At 42.2% G+C, this 13,812-nt stretch overlaps 1 protein-coding gene across 1 annotated transcript; it reads right to left on the bottom strand.

The window, feature by feature from the left end:
- Window positions 1-258: 258 nt before the first annotated feature.
- LOC129820369 (cocaine- and amphetamine-regulated transcript protein-like) lies at window positions 259-1,839 on the bottom strand. The gene is made up of 3 exons (XM_055877438.1): window positions 1,495-1,839; window positions 779-868; window positions 259-553 (listed from the first exon to the last, which is right to left on the bottom strand). The coding sequence occupies exons 1-3, from the start codon at window positions 1,639-1,641 to the stop codon at window positions 446-448; spliced, it is 345 nt and encodes a 114-aa protein (XP_055733413.1). The 5' UTR covers window positions 1,642-1,839; the 3' UTR covers window positions 259-445.
- Window positions 1,840-13,812: the final 11,973 nt, after the last annotated feature.

Raw genomic sequence — 13,812 nt, 5'->3', positions numbered from 1 at the left:
CTAAAATGTGTTCAAAATTCCGACCTAAAAAATGTAGGCCTAATAAAAAGAGCATTTTAGACAGCATTTCTGATGGATGAAACTTAATCAAATGTTTCGATTTTCAATGTCATTATAAGCAACCCATTTGGAGTTTAACCTAAACTGATTTAAATGTAGCTGTAGGGCTACAAATGCAATAGGAAAATAGTAAGTGAACTTTTTTTTAAATGGGTCATCAAAAGGCTAGTACTCTACAATGCAAGAGGACGCATGGAGCTTTATGAAGATGTTTTAATAAACAAATAAATACATTTACTTATACTTCTAGAAGACAAAGGTACTCAAGACAAAGTCATACATGCAGACTGACATTTACATCGGTAATGGCATACGTGCTTGGGAGTATCACAAGCCTGGGTTTCGGAAATGTTGTGCGTCTGAGGGTATAGGTATGTGACCAGGGTCAGTAACAACGCAGAAAAAATGTGTTGCACGCGGTGCCTCGCAGACAGTCACAAAGCCTTCCAATGCGCGGCCCATGCTTCATAGCGCACCGCTCTCCAACATCACACTGTATATATGAGAGAAGAGAGAGATGACCTAAATTCGTTAGGTCCTACTTGCACATTTCTGTTCCCAAATCAAAGCATATTCAATGTAACAGACAACTTCTCATAGCACCATGGGCTATGCTGGCTCTCCAAATAAATGGCTCTGGTACAACCTGTTGCGTTTTGGAAATGAGAGATATGAGGTAGATGTGAAAAAACGAAGGTTCTTGACTTAATTTACTTACCCGTGGAATGAGACTTGCTTTTTTCTCCACTGATAGACCTATCCTGTTGTCTTGCTGTACGCCTTCCAGAAGCCTCTCGAGCGCATCAGCCTGAAAAAAAGTCCCAAATAAAGATTATTAGAACCATCTTCATTATCAGACCAAATAAATATTGCATGTCATCGATTTTTCGACATTAGCTTGAAATTGGGACGATAGAATCGGCTACTTTATATTGGGAAAGAATGGACACAAATGTATCATGTAGATCTGCAATTCTCAACTGGTGGGTCATGACCCACATTTGGGTCGAGTGAAGTTTTGAATGGGTCATTGGAGTAAAAAAACATTTAACATTTTTTATTTTATGAAAAAATACTACAATCTGAAGTTAAACGACTTCAATTCAAGTGTGTAGAAATTATATATATATATTATATTCTTTATGCGAATATTGGGCCACGATTGAGACAACCTGGTTCAATGTGGGTACCTAGGCAAAACCAGTTGAGAACCACTGATGTAGATAACATATAAGCCTACATAGCTAATTTTAATAAGTAAGGTAAAAGTAGACTATCCTCCATCTCTATCAAAGAATAGTCACACATCAGTTGATGGTAAAAAAAAAAAGATCAAACTTGAACAAGTTCTGGATTGGTTTGAATCGAAACAAACTGCTTTATCCTAAAATCCTCAAAAAGGACAAAACCAAGTAAATTAGTAAATTGACTTACCAAATCTCTGGTGACATATCCCAGTGGAAATTGTTCCTCTTGTGAAGAGAGTCTGTTGTCATCTGACATCTGCCCCAGGCAAACAACACTGAAGACAGACAGACAGACGCCCAGGTAGAAGAGTGCTCGGACCCTGATGCTGTCCATGGTGCTCAAAATCTTGCGCTTGAACTAAGAGAATGCGAAACAAGTCAAATTTCAGCTAATTTCTCTTGGCAACTATCCGTGTCTTTGGTATTATTCTCTCCCTTTCTATTTCAGAGCTCAGGTCCTCACTCTTTCTTCTCGTGTGTACTGCACTTGCTTCTGTTGTTGCTTGGAAACTTTTGTTGGCTATTTATACAGAACCAGCCCCGTGCTGCTCCGGTTTTGTTCAAACGTCATCACCGTCGTCTCCTCAGACTTTTTTTTGCATGGATTGGGTGAGATGGGTATCTCGGTCAATGATATTAAACATTCACGCGACACCAAGGAATTAATCGACCAGGGTGAAACTTTAGGAGCCTATCCATATATTACCATGATGTTTATATTGTGCCTCCAAAGTTGCAGCCTGGCCTCAGACTAGACGTAACATAGTACATGGAAATCTGTGACGCTAAAATTAGTATGATATGTTACTTTGTTATAGTTACATAAGACAGAAGGTTACTTATGCTAAAATGAAAAGAGGGAGGTTGGTCAGGGAGAATGGACGCCATATAACGCAAACGTCTAGCAACCCAATGGTTGCGTGTTCAAATCCCATCACAGACAACTTTAGCATTTTAGCTAATTAGCAACTTTGCAGCTACTTACTACTTTTTAGCTACTTTGCAACTACTTAGCATGTTAGCCAACCCTTTCCCCTACAGTATCTCCTAAACGTAACCTTAACCCCTAACCTTAACCTCTAACCCTAGCTACTGTTAGACACCTAGCTAACGTTAGCCACAACAAATTGGAATTCATAACATATCATACATAATTGCACATTTTTTACATATTCTATGAATTGCAATTCGTAACATATCATACGGAAATGTAACATATCATACTAAATGGAGGGATACAGATTTATATTTACTTTGTTACATCTATCCCTGAGTCCAGGTTGAAAGGTGTCATGTTACCATATTGCTATGGTGCTACATCAAATAAGAGAAGTCAACATTCTGTATAATGCTTTATGATTGATGTTGTTCTCATTTCTTCAATACTCAACAGTCCAAAGGAAGGAAACTACAATATGCCTTGTATAAATGCATATCAAGCAACTTACTTGGCAATTGTTTCATTTTGATGAATTATGTTAATTAATTGATGGATCACTTGGACATAAAGTGCCTTCTGATACCATCACGAATAGGACAAGATTATGTAATGTAGCCTAATGTGAGATTACTGATCATCTCATTGTCTGTAAAAAAAAGACCTACACTACACCACTGTTCCCCAGGCGCCGAAGACGTGGACGTTGATTATGGCAGCCCCCCCACACCTCTCTGATTCAGAGGGGTTGGGTTAAAAGCAGAAGACACATTTCAGTTGAATGCATTCAGTTGTACAATTGACTAGGTATCCCCCTTTTCCCTTTCCCACAGACACCTTTACATTTGGCTTAACTGACGTGATTAAATCAAATGCCGTATTACTCTTCGATATCTAGGCCTAAATGCACATGAGAGGTTTATGGATGTTTCTCAATGTTGTGTGAATGACTCTGCCTACAGTGCCTAAAGTACCTAAGCAAACGCCACATATGTAATTTGCTGGGATGCGACGTCATATAACGCAAACGTTAAACGTTTCAGGGATGTTAGAAACCAATATACACAGGCAGTTAGAAAAGCCAAGGCTAGCTTTTTCAAGCAGAAATTTGCATCCTGCAACACAAACTCAAAATAGTTCTGGGACACTGTAAAGTCCATGGAGAATAAGAACACCTTCTCCCAGCTGCCCACTGCACTGAGGATAGGAAACTCTATCACCACCGATAAATCTACTATAATTGAGAATTTCAATAAGCATTTTTCTACGGCTGGCCATGCTTTCCACCTGGCTACCAGGTACAGCACGTCAACAGCACGGCACCCCCCACAGCAACTCGCCCAAGCCACAATTTCTCTTTCTCCCAAATCCAGTCAGCTGTTGTTCTGAAAGAGCAGGAAAAACTGGACCCCTACAAATCAGCCGGGCTAGACAATCTGGAACCTTTCTTTCTAAAATGATCTGCCGAAATTGTTGCAACCCCTATTACTAGCCTGTTCAATCTCTCTTTCGTGTCGTCTGAGATTCCCAAAGATTGGAAAGCAGCTGCGGTCATCCCCCTCTTCAAAGGGGGGGGACACTCTTGACCCAAACTGCTACAGACCTATATCTATCCTACCCTGCCTTTCTAAGGTCTTCGAAAGCCAAGTCAACAAACAGATTACCGACCATTTCGAATCCCACCGCACCTTCTCCGCTATGCAATCTGGTTTCAGAGCTGGTCATGGGTGCACCTCAGCCACGCTCAAGGTCCTAAACGATATCTTAACCGCCATCGATAAGAAACATTACTGTGCAGCCGTATTCATTGACCTGGCCAAGGCTTTCAACTCTGTCAATCACCACATCCTCATCGGCAGACTCGATAGCCTTGGTTTCTCAAATGATTGCCTCGCCTGGTTCACCAACTACTTGTCTGATAGAGTTCAGTGTGTCAAATCGGAGGGTCTGTTGTCTGGACCTCTGGCAGTCTCTATGGGGGTGCCACAGGGTTCAATTCTTGGGCCGACTCTCTTCTCTGTATACATCAATGATGTCGCTCTTGCTGCTGGTGAGTCTCTGATCCACCTCTACGCAGACGACACCATTCTGTATACTTCTGGCCCTTCTTTGGACACTGTGTTAACAACCCTCCAGACGAGCTTCAATGCCATACAACTCAACTTGACTGAATGTTTGTTTTACTCCATGTGTAACTCTGTGTTGTTGTATGTGTCGAACTGCTTTGCTTTATCTTGGCCAGGTCGCAATTGTAAATGAGAACTTGTTCTCAACTTGCCTACCTGGTTAAATAAAGGCGAAATAAAAAATATATAATAAATGCATGTCTCCCTTGCTAGATGGTGACATCACTCTAGGCATTGAGGCTTGAATTATTGCCTCTGTGGAATTTCCTCTCTTTAATGTTATTCTAGTGTGATTGAATCCAATAAGTATCTGCTAGTGTGTAATGGCAATCAAGGCTACGGTTAGAGAATAGGTCCACCATAAATGTCAAATGACTCAATCTATGGTGTCCAGCAGATATATCCTAGGCCTAGGTAACATCTGAGCAATTTCTGGTCCGTAAACAACTTGCCTACAGTCAATACTGTTTTTTTCCCTTCATCAACGTAAATCTCGAAGGAAGAGCGCCGGTGTCAGGCACACAGCTTGTTTCAGAGAATGAGGGCAAGTTGTGCGCTTCTCAAATTTAGTAAGGCACGTTGGGATTGGACTCCCGAGGAGCGTTAAATGGGACCAAGCATGCACTGGCCTCTCTTCGCATCAGGACTTTGATGAGTCAGAAAGCAGCTTGCGCTTTGTGGACCTCAAAATGCAAGGAGCCTCAGGCCTATATGGTGCGCACCATGTGGGTCTTGATCCATCCTATATTAGACCTAGAAGTTATAAAGACATCTACAGACTCATCCTCACTGTTCGCCTCCAGGTCTTTGTCAAAAGTAGCATATTATCCCTTCTTGGTTAATATAGAAAAGAAAAATACAATCATTTGTGTGTTATTAGTTTAAGCACACTATGTTTGTCTATTGTTGTGACAGATGAAGATCAGATCAAATTTGATGATCAATTTATGCATGAATCCAGGTAATTTCAAAGGGTTCACATACTTTTTCTTGCCACTGTAGTTCAACAGCTGTCATCACGGTCATCTCATTATAATTCACTGCAGAAGGTTTAGCTCAATGATCCCTCTCCATCACCAAGGCGTAATTAAGTTCCTACTTTCCTGACACTCCCCAGCCACAGACAAGTGGAGGTGTAAACTGGACTGCAGTGTTGCGCCATGATGGACATCCATTGGGAAAGTGGCTACAGGTGATACGCAATTAGCACTTGCTGAGTAGAAAGGCACATGCTGTTGTGCAAGTGATGTGGACTTTCACATTTGGTCACCTTTGGGCTGCTGCTATCCATTGTTGACTAATTGACAGGTCAAGTAAAGTTGTAAGTAATGAAAGGATTCAGTCATTCCAAAGTGAACCGATTGGCCTCATCACAGTGATTCGTGGATTGATGTGGTAATTCGGGATTATATTGGGTATTTGGGTGTGGGGGAGTTTAAGAGGGGTGAGGGTAAGGGTTAAGCCAGAGTTGAACAAAAGGGTCAGAATTAGGGCTAGGGTTGAGCCAGGGTTTGGACCAAGGGGCCAGGGGTCCAGTCTAGGAGCATGTTTTTGACTGCTCCTACAGTCTTGCTTCGGTACTGCAGTTTAACTGACGACGGGCCCAGAAAGACAATCTCCGTAGATGACTACATAGAGAAGTCAGATTTGAAAATCTATAATAAGACACTTCAGTCATCACCTTTGTGCACAAAACATCCAATGAATTATTCTAATAATTGTCGCTGAGGCTGACAGAATGACATTAAAACAATAACGTTGATTAAAATATACTATTTCGCTATCAACATTGAAACAAAGTAAAATAACCTATGTGTAATCGAATCTAAAATTCAGCATTTCAAGCACCCAATATACACTGAATGTACAAAACATTAAGAACACCTCACTAATATTGAGTTGCCCTCAGAACAGCCTCAATTCGTCATGCGACTCCACAAGGTGTTGAAAGCGTTCCACATGGATGCTGGCCCCTGTTGGCAGTCTGTGAGTTCATTCTGACCTCTCTATCACAATTTATAACTCCATCTCTCCTTCCCCTGAATGTGGAATGGCCAGGGCCTTGCTGGCCAGTTCAGACCAGTTTCTAATACTGATTCCCAGGTAAATTCTTGGTCCACTCTTACTACCGCTCATTATAATACTATAGGAATGGACAGTTGGTCTTTAGCCTGCAGTACATCCTCATGGATAGGGAATAGAGAGGGATCGCTCCCCCAGCATTTTATTGATTATTGACTGACTTACAATTGTAATGACTAGATGACTCACTCTCCCTCTTTTTTTGGAGTGACCCGTCTTACAAATTAACTACTCAATTACAGTGATGCAGTCCTGTCGAAATGCAATACTGGAAAAAAACATGCCACAAAGCAATTGGCTGAAGTATTTGGAAGATATTACTGAAAAGGTTTGCCCTCGAAGATCACTTAGAGAGAATAATTTAGGCAAAGAGCAGAAAGTAGATTGTTCACCAAGGCCATAGTGTAAATTAAAACTTGGCAACATATATTGGTCGATTTTGATCGTTTAAATGTCTGTGTGTGCACATATGTGTGAGTGTGAGCCCTTGACAGACAGCCCTGCATTATTCAGAGGTGTGGGGTCTGCCATGTCCCCTGTCTACAAGATGTCAGGTCATTTTTCAGCCCCTCACCTGATTATCGCAATAACCTTGTGAAACATACTCACAGAGGAACAAACACTCTGAAATATGTATAGGCAGTGCGTCACCAGCACCGTGCGAAGCCTCCCAAGGACCTCTCACATAGGAAGGAGTCGCACTCTGGACTGGGTTCTATGAAGTACTAACTGACCCAACAAGTCTGCAATTGTCCACCAAGGACTTATGAGTTGTACTACACTTCACTTCTGAGTTGCCATAGCCATTTAGTCTGCACATCACCACACTCACATGTAGTCGGTGGGGATTTAAATTGAAATATTCCCAAGCTGCTGAAAGCTGGCGCAAGCATGTCTCAATATATGTATCCTTAATTCAGAACTCCATAAATACAGTACTGCATTCTAACAGTAGCTAATGAAATGTGGATCAAATGGTATTTGTTTTCAAAGAAATATCCTAGAGAGCTGTTTAATCTGACGAGACACATCTACATGAACATTTCGGTTGTGTAATTCAAGGGCATGGGATGATATCACTCTGAATCTTATAGTATTCTATTGTAAACAAGCCTATATTTACGTTTGCTTAGTGGGAGGCATTTATTACCCAACTCAAAGAGTGTCTCTTTTAACAAACCTGGGCTTATTGATTAAAATCATTGTATCAGCAGGTGGCCATGAGTCAGACATTTTACACCTGCATTCAGGTGTGCCACAGGGATCAATTCTAGGACCATATTATTATTCATTATAAACAATATTCGGGAAATACTCATTCCATTGTTTACTGTAGTGGCGGTAGTTATTTTGTGTGTGTACAGTGGGCAGGATGGATGATTATAAAAATGTTGTTGACAGTCCTCCTTGTACTGTTATTGTAAATGCTAGGTATTGTTTTGTCTGGCCAGAACTTGCCTCAGGAATGATCTTGGTCTGGGAGCTGTGAATAGAGTCAAAAGTATATCGGAGGGCCATCTCCATCTCGCTGTTGGTTCACTCACATGTACAACTGTTTTAGCAGAGAGTATTCAATGTTGATGGAACCTGACTTAAGGCTGTCGGACAACGACAATGGAGTTCTTCACATTATCAACCAGTAGCTAATGATAGTAACTTAAACAATTTTCTTTTGAGTGGAGATGCATTCTAAAAATGTCATGGAAATGGAGGAACATAGTCCTGTACTGTAGTTTAAATGCCATGACATTTGTATGTCACAAATGTTAATTTATGCTCTGCCATGTCATGTTGCCTTTTCCAATGCGCGTGTGTGAATTCGTATATCTTGGGAGGTTTTCTGCTGAAAGTGGATCGATAATGACATGATTAGCATGTGTGAAAATAAAGGGGAAGGTTCTACATCTGTTGTGGGCTAGCATCTCTACCATGGGTGAGCTGAAGACCGTGTCTACCATACGCAAAGACGTCTAGATGTTCTACTATAGACAAAGACTCATTTATCTCCAAAGAACAGCCCGCTCTGTACCTATTTTGTTTTTGTTCTAGGGAATACTACAATTAATTCAGGGCAACTAAAAGGACCAACAGATTATGTTACACTATTGTTTCTCAAATAGGAAATGAATGAGGTTGCTGGTTTCAAGACGAGCCCCTTGTTACATTGGTGTCAAAAGTGGAATTGCAGACCGCAGATAAGACAACCAAATATTTGTATGAGAGACTTGAGATGAATGAGACAATGTGAGGGGACACTGTGAAAGCCATTTCGCTTCAGCTGGGGTCCAGTGTTCTGCCCAACAATTACGTTTGGGTAAGCATGACTGCAATACATTTCTCTGTAAACCCAGAGGTCTTGCTTGGTTTCCTTCTTAATAGGGACATGGTGTAGCTCCTGATGAATGATATAATAGTGCTTATATTGAGTTATTTGCACAATCCTTTGGCACGATGTTCAGATTTCAGAGGAATCCAGCTGAAAAGAGCCAATTAATAACCGCTTCCGACTGACCCGTCTTATCTCTCCTCCACATCAACAAGCCGGCCAGGTACATCTCTGCTGACCTTACCGTGCGTTTGTTTTTAAATGCCTTCTGACACCTCTATTCTCTCTCTGACACCGCTATTCTCTCTCTGACCTATTGACACTGACGCTGCTTCTCCAGTCTGTGCGGGCGTCATGAATATTATGCTCTCCCAAATGAAAGTATCTGACGCATGATTTCCGAAGCAGCGTGACAGTTTCAATGCCCATTTCCCCATTTGTTTTGTTTCTTAATTATCTGATCAAATCAAACTTTATTTGTCACATGCGCCGAATACAACAGGTGTAGACCTTACCGGGCAATGCTTACTGACGAGCCCTTAACCAACAATGCAGTTCAAGAAAGTTAAAGAAAATATTTAGTAAATAAACTAAAGTAAAAAATTAAATAAAAATTAACAAATAACAATAACGAGGCTATATTCAGGGGGTACCGGTACCGAGTCAATGTGTGGGGGTACAGGTTAGTCGAGGTAATTTGTACATGTAGGTAGGGGTAAAGTGACTATGCATAGATAATGCATAGATAGTCAATGTAAATAGTCCGGGTGGCCATTTGATTTACATTTACATTTAAGTCATTTAGCAGACGCTCTTATCCAGAGCGACTTACAAATTGGTGCATTCACCTTATGACATCCAGTGGAACAGCCACTTTACAATAGTGCATCTAAATCTTTTAAGGGGGGGGGGGGGGGGGGGCAGAAGGATTGCTTTATCCTATCCTAGGTATTCCTTGAAGAGGTGGGGTTTCAGGTGTCTCCGGAAGGTGGTGATTGACTCCGTTGTCCTGGCGTCGTGAGGGAGTTTGTTCCACCATTGGGGTGCCAGAGCAGCGAACAGTTTTGACTTTTTGATGAATTGTTCAGCAGTCTTATGGCTTGGGGGTAGAAGCTGGAGTGGCAGCAACTAGATATGTACTGTAGTACAGTATATAGAAAGATAAACATTATGACAGTGAGTTGGTGCAACATAGTGGCTGTTTTTACATGTACAACCTACCATCAGGCAAAGAGATGATTTAAATAGCTTCTCAGGTTTGACTAATTAGACCATGTTGACTGACTAGTTCCATAGACTTTGTGGTGAACGTGCCCTGAAAACAAGAGCTACAACCACATTTAGGTGTTTTATCTTGGAAATACTCCCCCAAAAATGTTGTGTTCCTAAATACTGAATAGTATTGTGTGCCCTGGAGGTGTCTTTTAGTGTATAACAGAATTCAGATGGGGCAACTTTATTCCACAATAAATAAGATGGGCAAACCTCGTGTTAGTGTGAGACTGCAACAAATTCATAAGATTAGTCATTTCTTCATAGCACAGTGTGTTCCCCTGGCTTGAAAGTTCAGGTCAGACAACAGGCAGCATGCAAAATGAAGATTAAAAAGCCAAGCTGGGGAAATGATTATAATTGCTCTTTGCTGCCTGAATCTAGGTCATTTTCTAAGTCACCAATGTCAGGCATTCTCTCCGGTGTGACTTTTGTGTGCGTGTGCTCTTCTTTAGACATACAGTACCAGTCAAACGTTTGGACACACCTACTCATTCAAGGGTTTTTTCTTTATTTTTACTATTTTCTACATTGTAGAATAATAGTGAATACATTAAAACTATGAATAAACACATATGGAATCATGTAGTAACCAAAAAAGTGTTAAACAAATCAAAATGTATTCTTCAAAGTCGCCACCCTTTGCCTTGATGACAGCTTTGCACACTCTTGGCATTCTCTCAACCAGCTTAACCTGGAATGCTTTTCCACCAGTCTTGAAGGAGTTCCCACATATTCTGAGTACTTGTTGGCTGCTTTTCCTTCGCTCTGCGATCCAACTCATCCCAAACCATCTCAATTGGGTTGAGGTCGGGTGATTGTGGAGACCAGGTCATCTGATACAGCACTCTATCACTCTCTTTGGTTAACTATCCCTTACACTGCCTGGAGGTGTGTTTTGGGTCATTGTCCTGTTGAAAAACAAAAGATAGTCCCACTAAGCACAAACCAGATGGGATGGCGTAATGCTGCAGAATGTTGTGGTAGCCATGCTGGTTAAGTGTGCCTTGAATTCTAAATAAATCACTAACAGTGCCTCCAGCAAAGCACCATCACACCTCTTCCTCCATGCTTCATGGTGGGAACCGCACATGCGGAGATCATCCATTAACCTACTCTGCGTCTCACAGTGGTTGGAACCAAAAATCGTGAATTTGGACTCATCAGACCAAAGGACAGATTTCCACCGGTCTGATGTCCATTGTTTGTGTTTCTTGGTTTCTTTGCAGCAATTCAACCATGAAGGCCTGATACACGCATTCTCCTCTGAACAGTTGATGTTGACATGTGTTACTTGAACTCTGTGAAGCATTTATTTGGGCTGCAATCTGAGTTGCAGTTAACTCCAAATCAAATCAAATTTAATTGGTCACATACACATATTTAGCAGAAGTTATTGCGGGTGTAGCGAAATGCTTGTGTTCTTACTGTAATCGGCCTGTGTGTAGCTGGTGTAGAGAGTCAGGCGCAGGACAGCATATATGAGTAATCAACGTAATTGTCACGTTCCTGACCTGTTTTCTCTTGTTTTGTATTTATTTAGTATGGTCAGGGCGTGAGTTGGGTGGGTTGTCTATGTGTTGTTTTCTATGTTGGGGTTTTGTGCGTTCGGCCTGGTATGATTCTCAATCAGAGGCAGCTGTCAATCATTGTCCCTGATTGAGAATCATACTTAGGCAGCCGGGGCTCACGTGTGTGTTAGTGGGTGTTTGTATTTCGTGTCAGTGTTCGTGCCACACGGGACTGTTGTTCGGTTAGATTATCTTTTGTTTCGTGTAGTGTTCAGTTTATTGTGAATAATACATGGACACTTTCCACTCTGCGTTTTGGTCCGATCCCTACACCTCCTCTTCTGACGAAGAGGAGGAAATCTGCCGTAACAGTAATTTACTCAGATTCACAAAATACAACACAATGTACCTAGCCCACAATAACGGACCGTATACAAGACAAACAATTACTCACAAACAAACATGGGGGAACAGAGCGTTAAATAATGAACAAGTAATTGGGGGATTGAAACCAGGTGTGTAAGACAAAGACAAAACAACTGGAAAATGAAAAGTGGATCGGCGATGGCTAGAAGGCCAGTGACGTCGACCACCGAACGTCGCCCGAACAAGGAGCGGGACCGACTTCGACGGAAGTCGTGACACCTAGCTCCAGCAGCGCAGCAGTATCCATCACAGACTTTTTTGAACTTTTTCACTCCGGACGTTTTATCTGGACATCGTTCGTCAGGACTTCCAACAGCCGAAGCTAAGTAGTAACATTAACATGATGCCTTCTAATTGCAGTCACTGTACTCATACTATACAGGAGAACGATCGCCTTACGGCGAGGATAGCTGTGCTGCAAGCCCAGCTTCAGACGCAATCGTTAGGCAAGGGTAATTTCGGTGTAGGAAAGGATGAAACAGCATCTGTGCCACCAGTAAGTACAGATAGTAACGTTAGTATAAATCCTCTCGCACGGTCCCCGCAGCCGGACAACTTTCTCATGGCTTCTGGAGGGAAATGCTGTAGGAATGCTCAACCGGTGTCGCTCATTCAGCCGACAGAAACTTTCAACCGGTTCTCCCCATTAAGCAGCGAGTCGGAGTCAGAGGCCGAGCCTTCTCTGGTCTCTACTCCTCCCGTTACGGGGTCTGAGACGCCGAAGGCTCCCACCATTAGCTCTGACACATTGAAAACCCTAGTCATTGGCGACTCCATTACCCGCAGTATTAGACTTAAAACGAATCATCCAGCGATCATACACTGTTTACCAGGGGGCAGGGCTACCGACGTTAAGGCTAATCTGAAGATGGTGCTGGCTAAGGCTAAAACTAGCGAGTGTAGAGAGTATAGAGATATAGTTATCCACGTCGGCACCAACGATGTTAGGAGGAAATTGTCAGCGGTCACCATAGCTTCAGCGTGTAAATCAGCTAGAAAGATGTGTCGGCATCGAGTAATTGTCTCTGGCCCCCTCCCAGTTAGGGGGAGTGATGAGCTCTACAGCAGAGTCTCACGACTCAATCGCTGGTTGAAAACTGTTTTCTGCCCCTCCCAAAAGATAGAATTTGTAGATAACTGGCCCTCTTTCTGGGACTCACCCACAAACAGGACCAAACCTGGCCTGTTGAGGAGTGACGGACTCCATCCTAGCTGGAGGGGTGCTCTCATCTTATCTACGAACATAGACAGGGCTCTAAATCCCCTGGAGTCCACAATAAAATAGGGTGCAGGCCAGGCAGCAGGCTGTTAGCTAGCCTGCCAGCTTAGTGGAGTCTGCCACTAGCACAGTCAGTGTAGTCAGCTCAGCTATCCCCATTGAGACCGTGTCTGTGCCTCGACCTAGGTTGGGCAAAACTAAACATGGCGGTGTTCGCCTTAGCAATCTCACTAGAATAAAGACTTCCTCCATTCCTGCCATTATTGAAAGAGATCGTGATACCTCACATCTCAAAATAGGGCTACTTAATGTTAGATTCCTCACTTCAAAGGCAGTTATAGTCAATTAACTAATCACTGATCATAATCTTGATGTGATTGGCCTGACTGAAACATGGCTTAAGCCTGATGAATTTACTGTGTTAAATGAGGCCTCACCTCCTGGTTACACTAGTGACCATATCCCCCGTGCATCCCGCAAAAGCGGAGGTGTTGCTAACATTTACGATAGCAAATTTCAATTTACAAAAGAAAAAAAAAACATTTTCGCCTTTTGAGCTTCTAATTAAATCTATGCAGCCTACCCAATCACTTTTTAAAGCTACTA

Source organism: Salvelinus fontinalis, chromosome 22 (assembly GCF_029448725.1).
Source record: "Salvelinus fontinalis isolate EN_2023a chromosome 22, ASM2944872v1, whole genome shotgun sequence".
Lineage (NCBI taxonomy): Eukaryota > Metazoa > Chordata > Actinopteri > Salmoniformes > Salmonidae > Salvelinus > Salvelinus fontinalis.
This window is presented reverse-complemented; position numbering and strand designations above follow the sequence as displayed.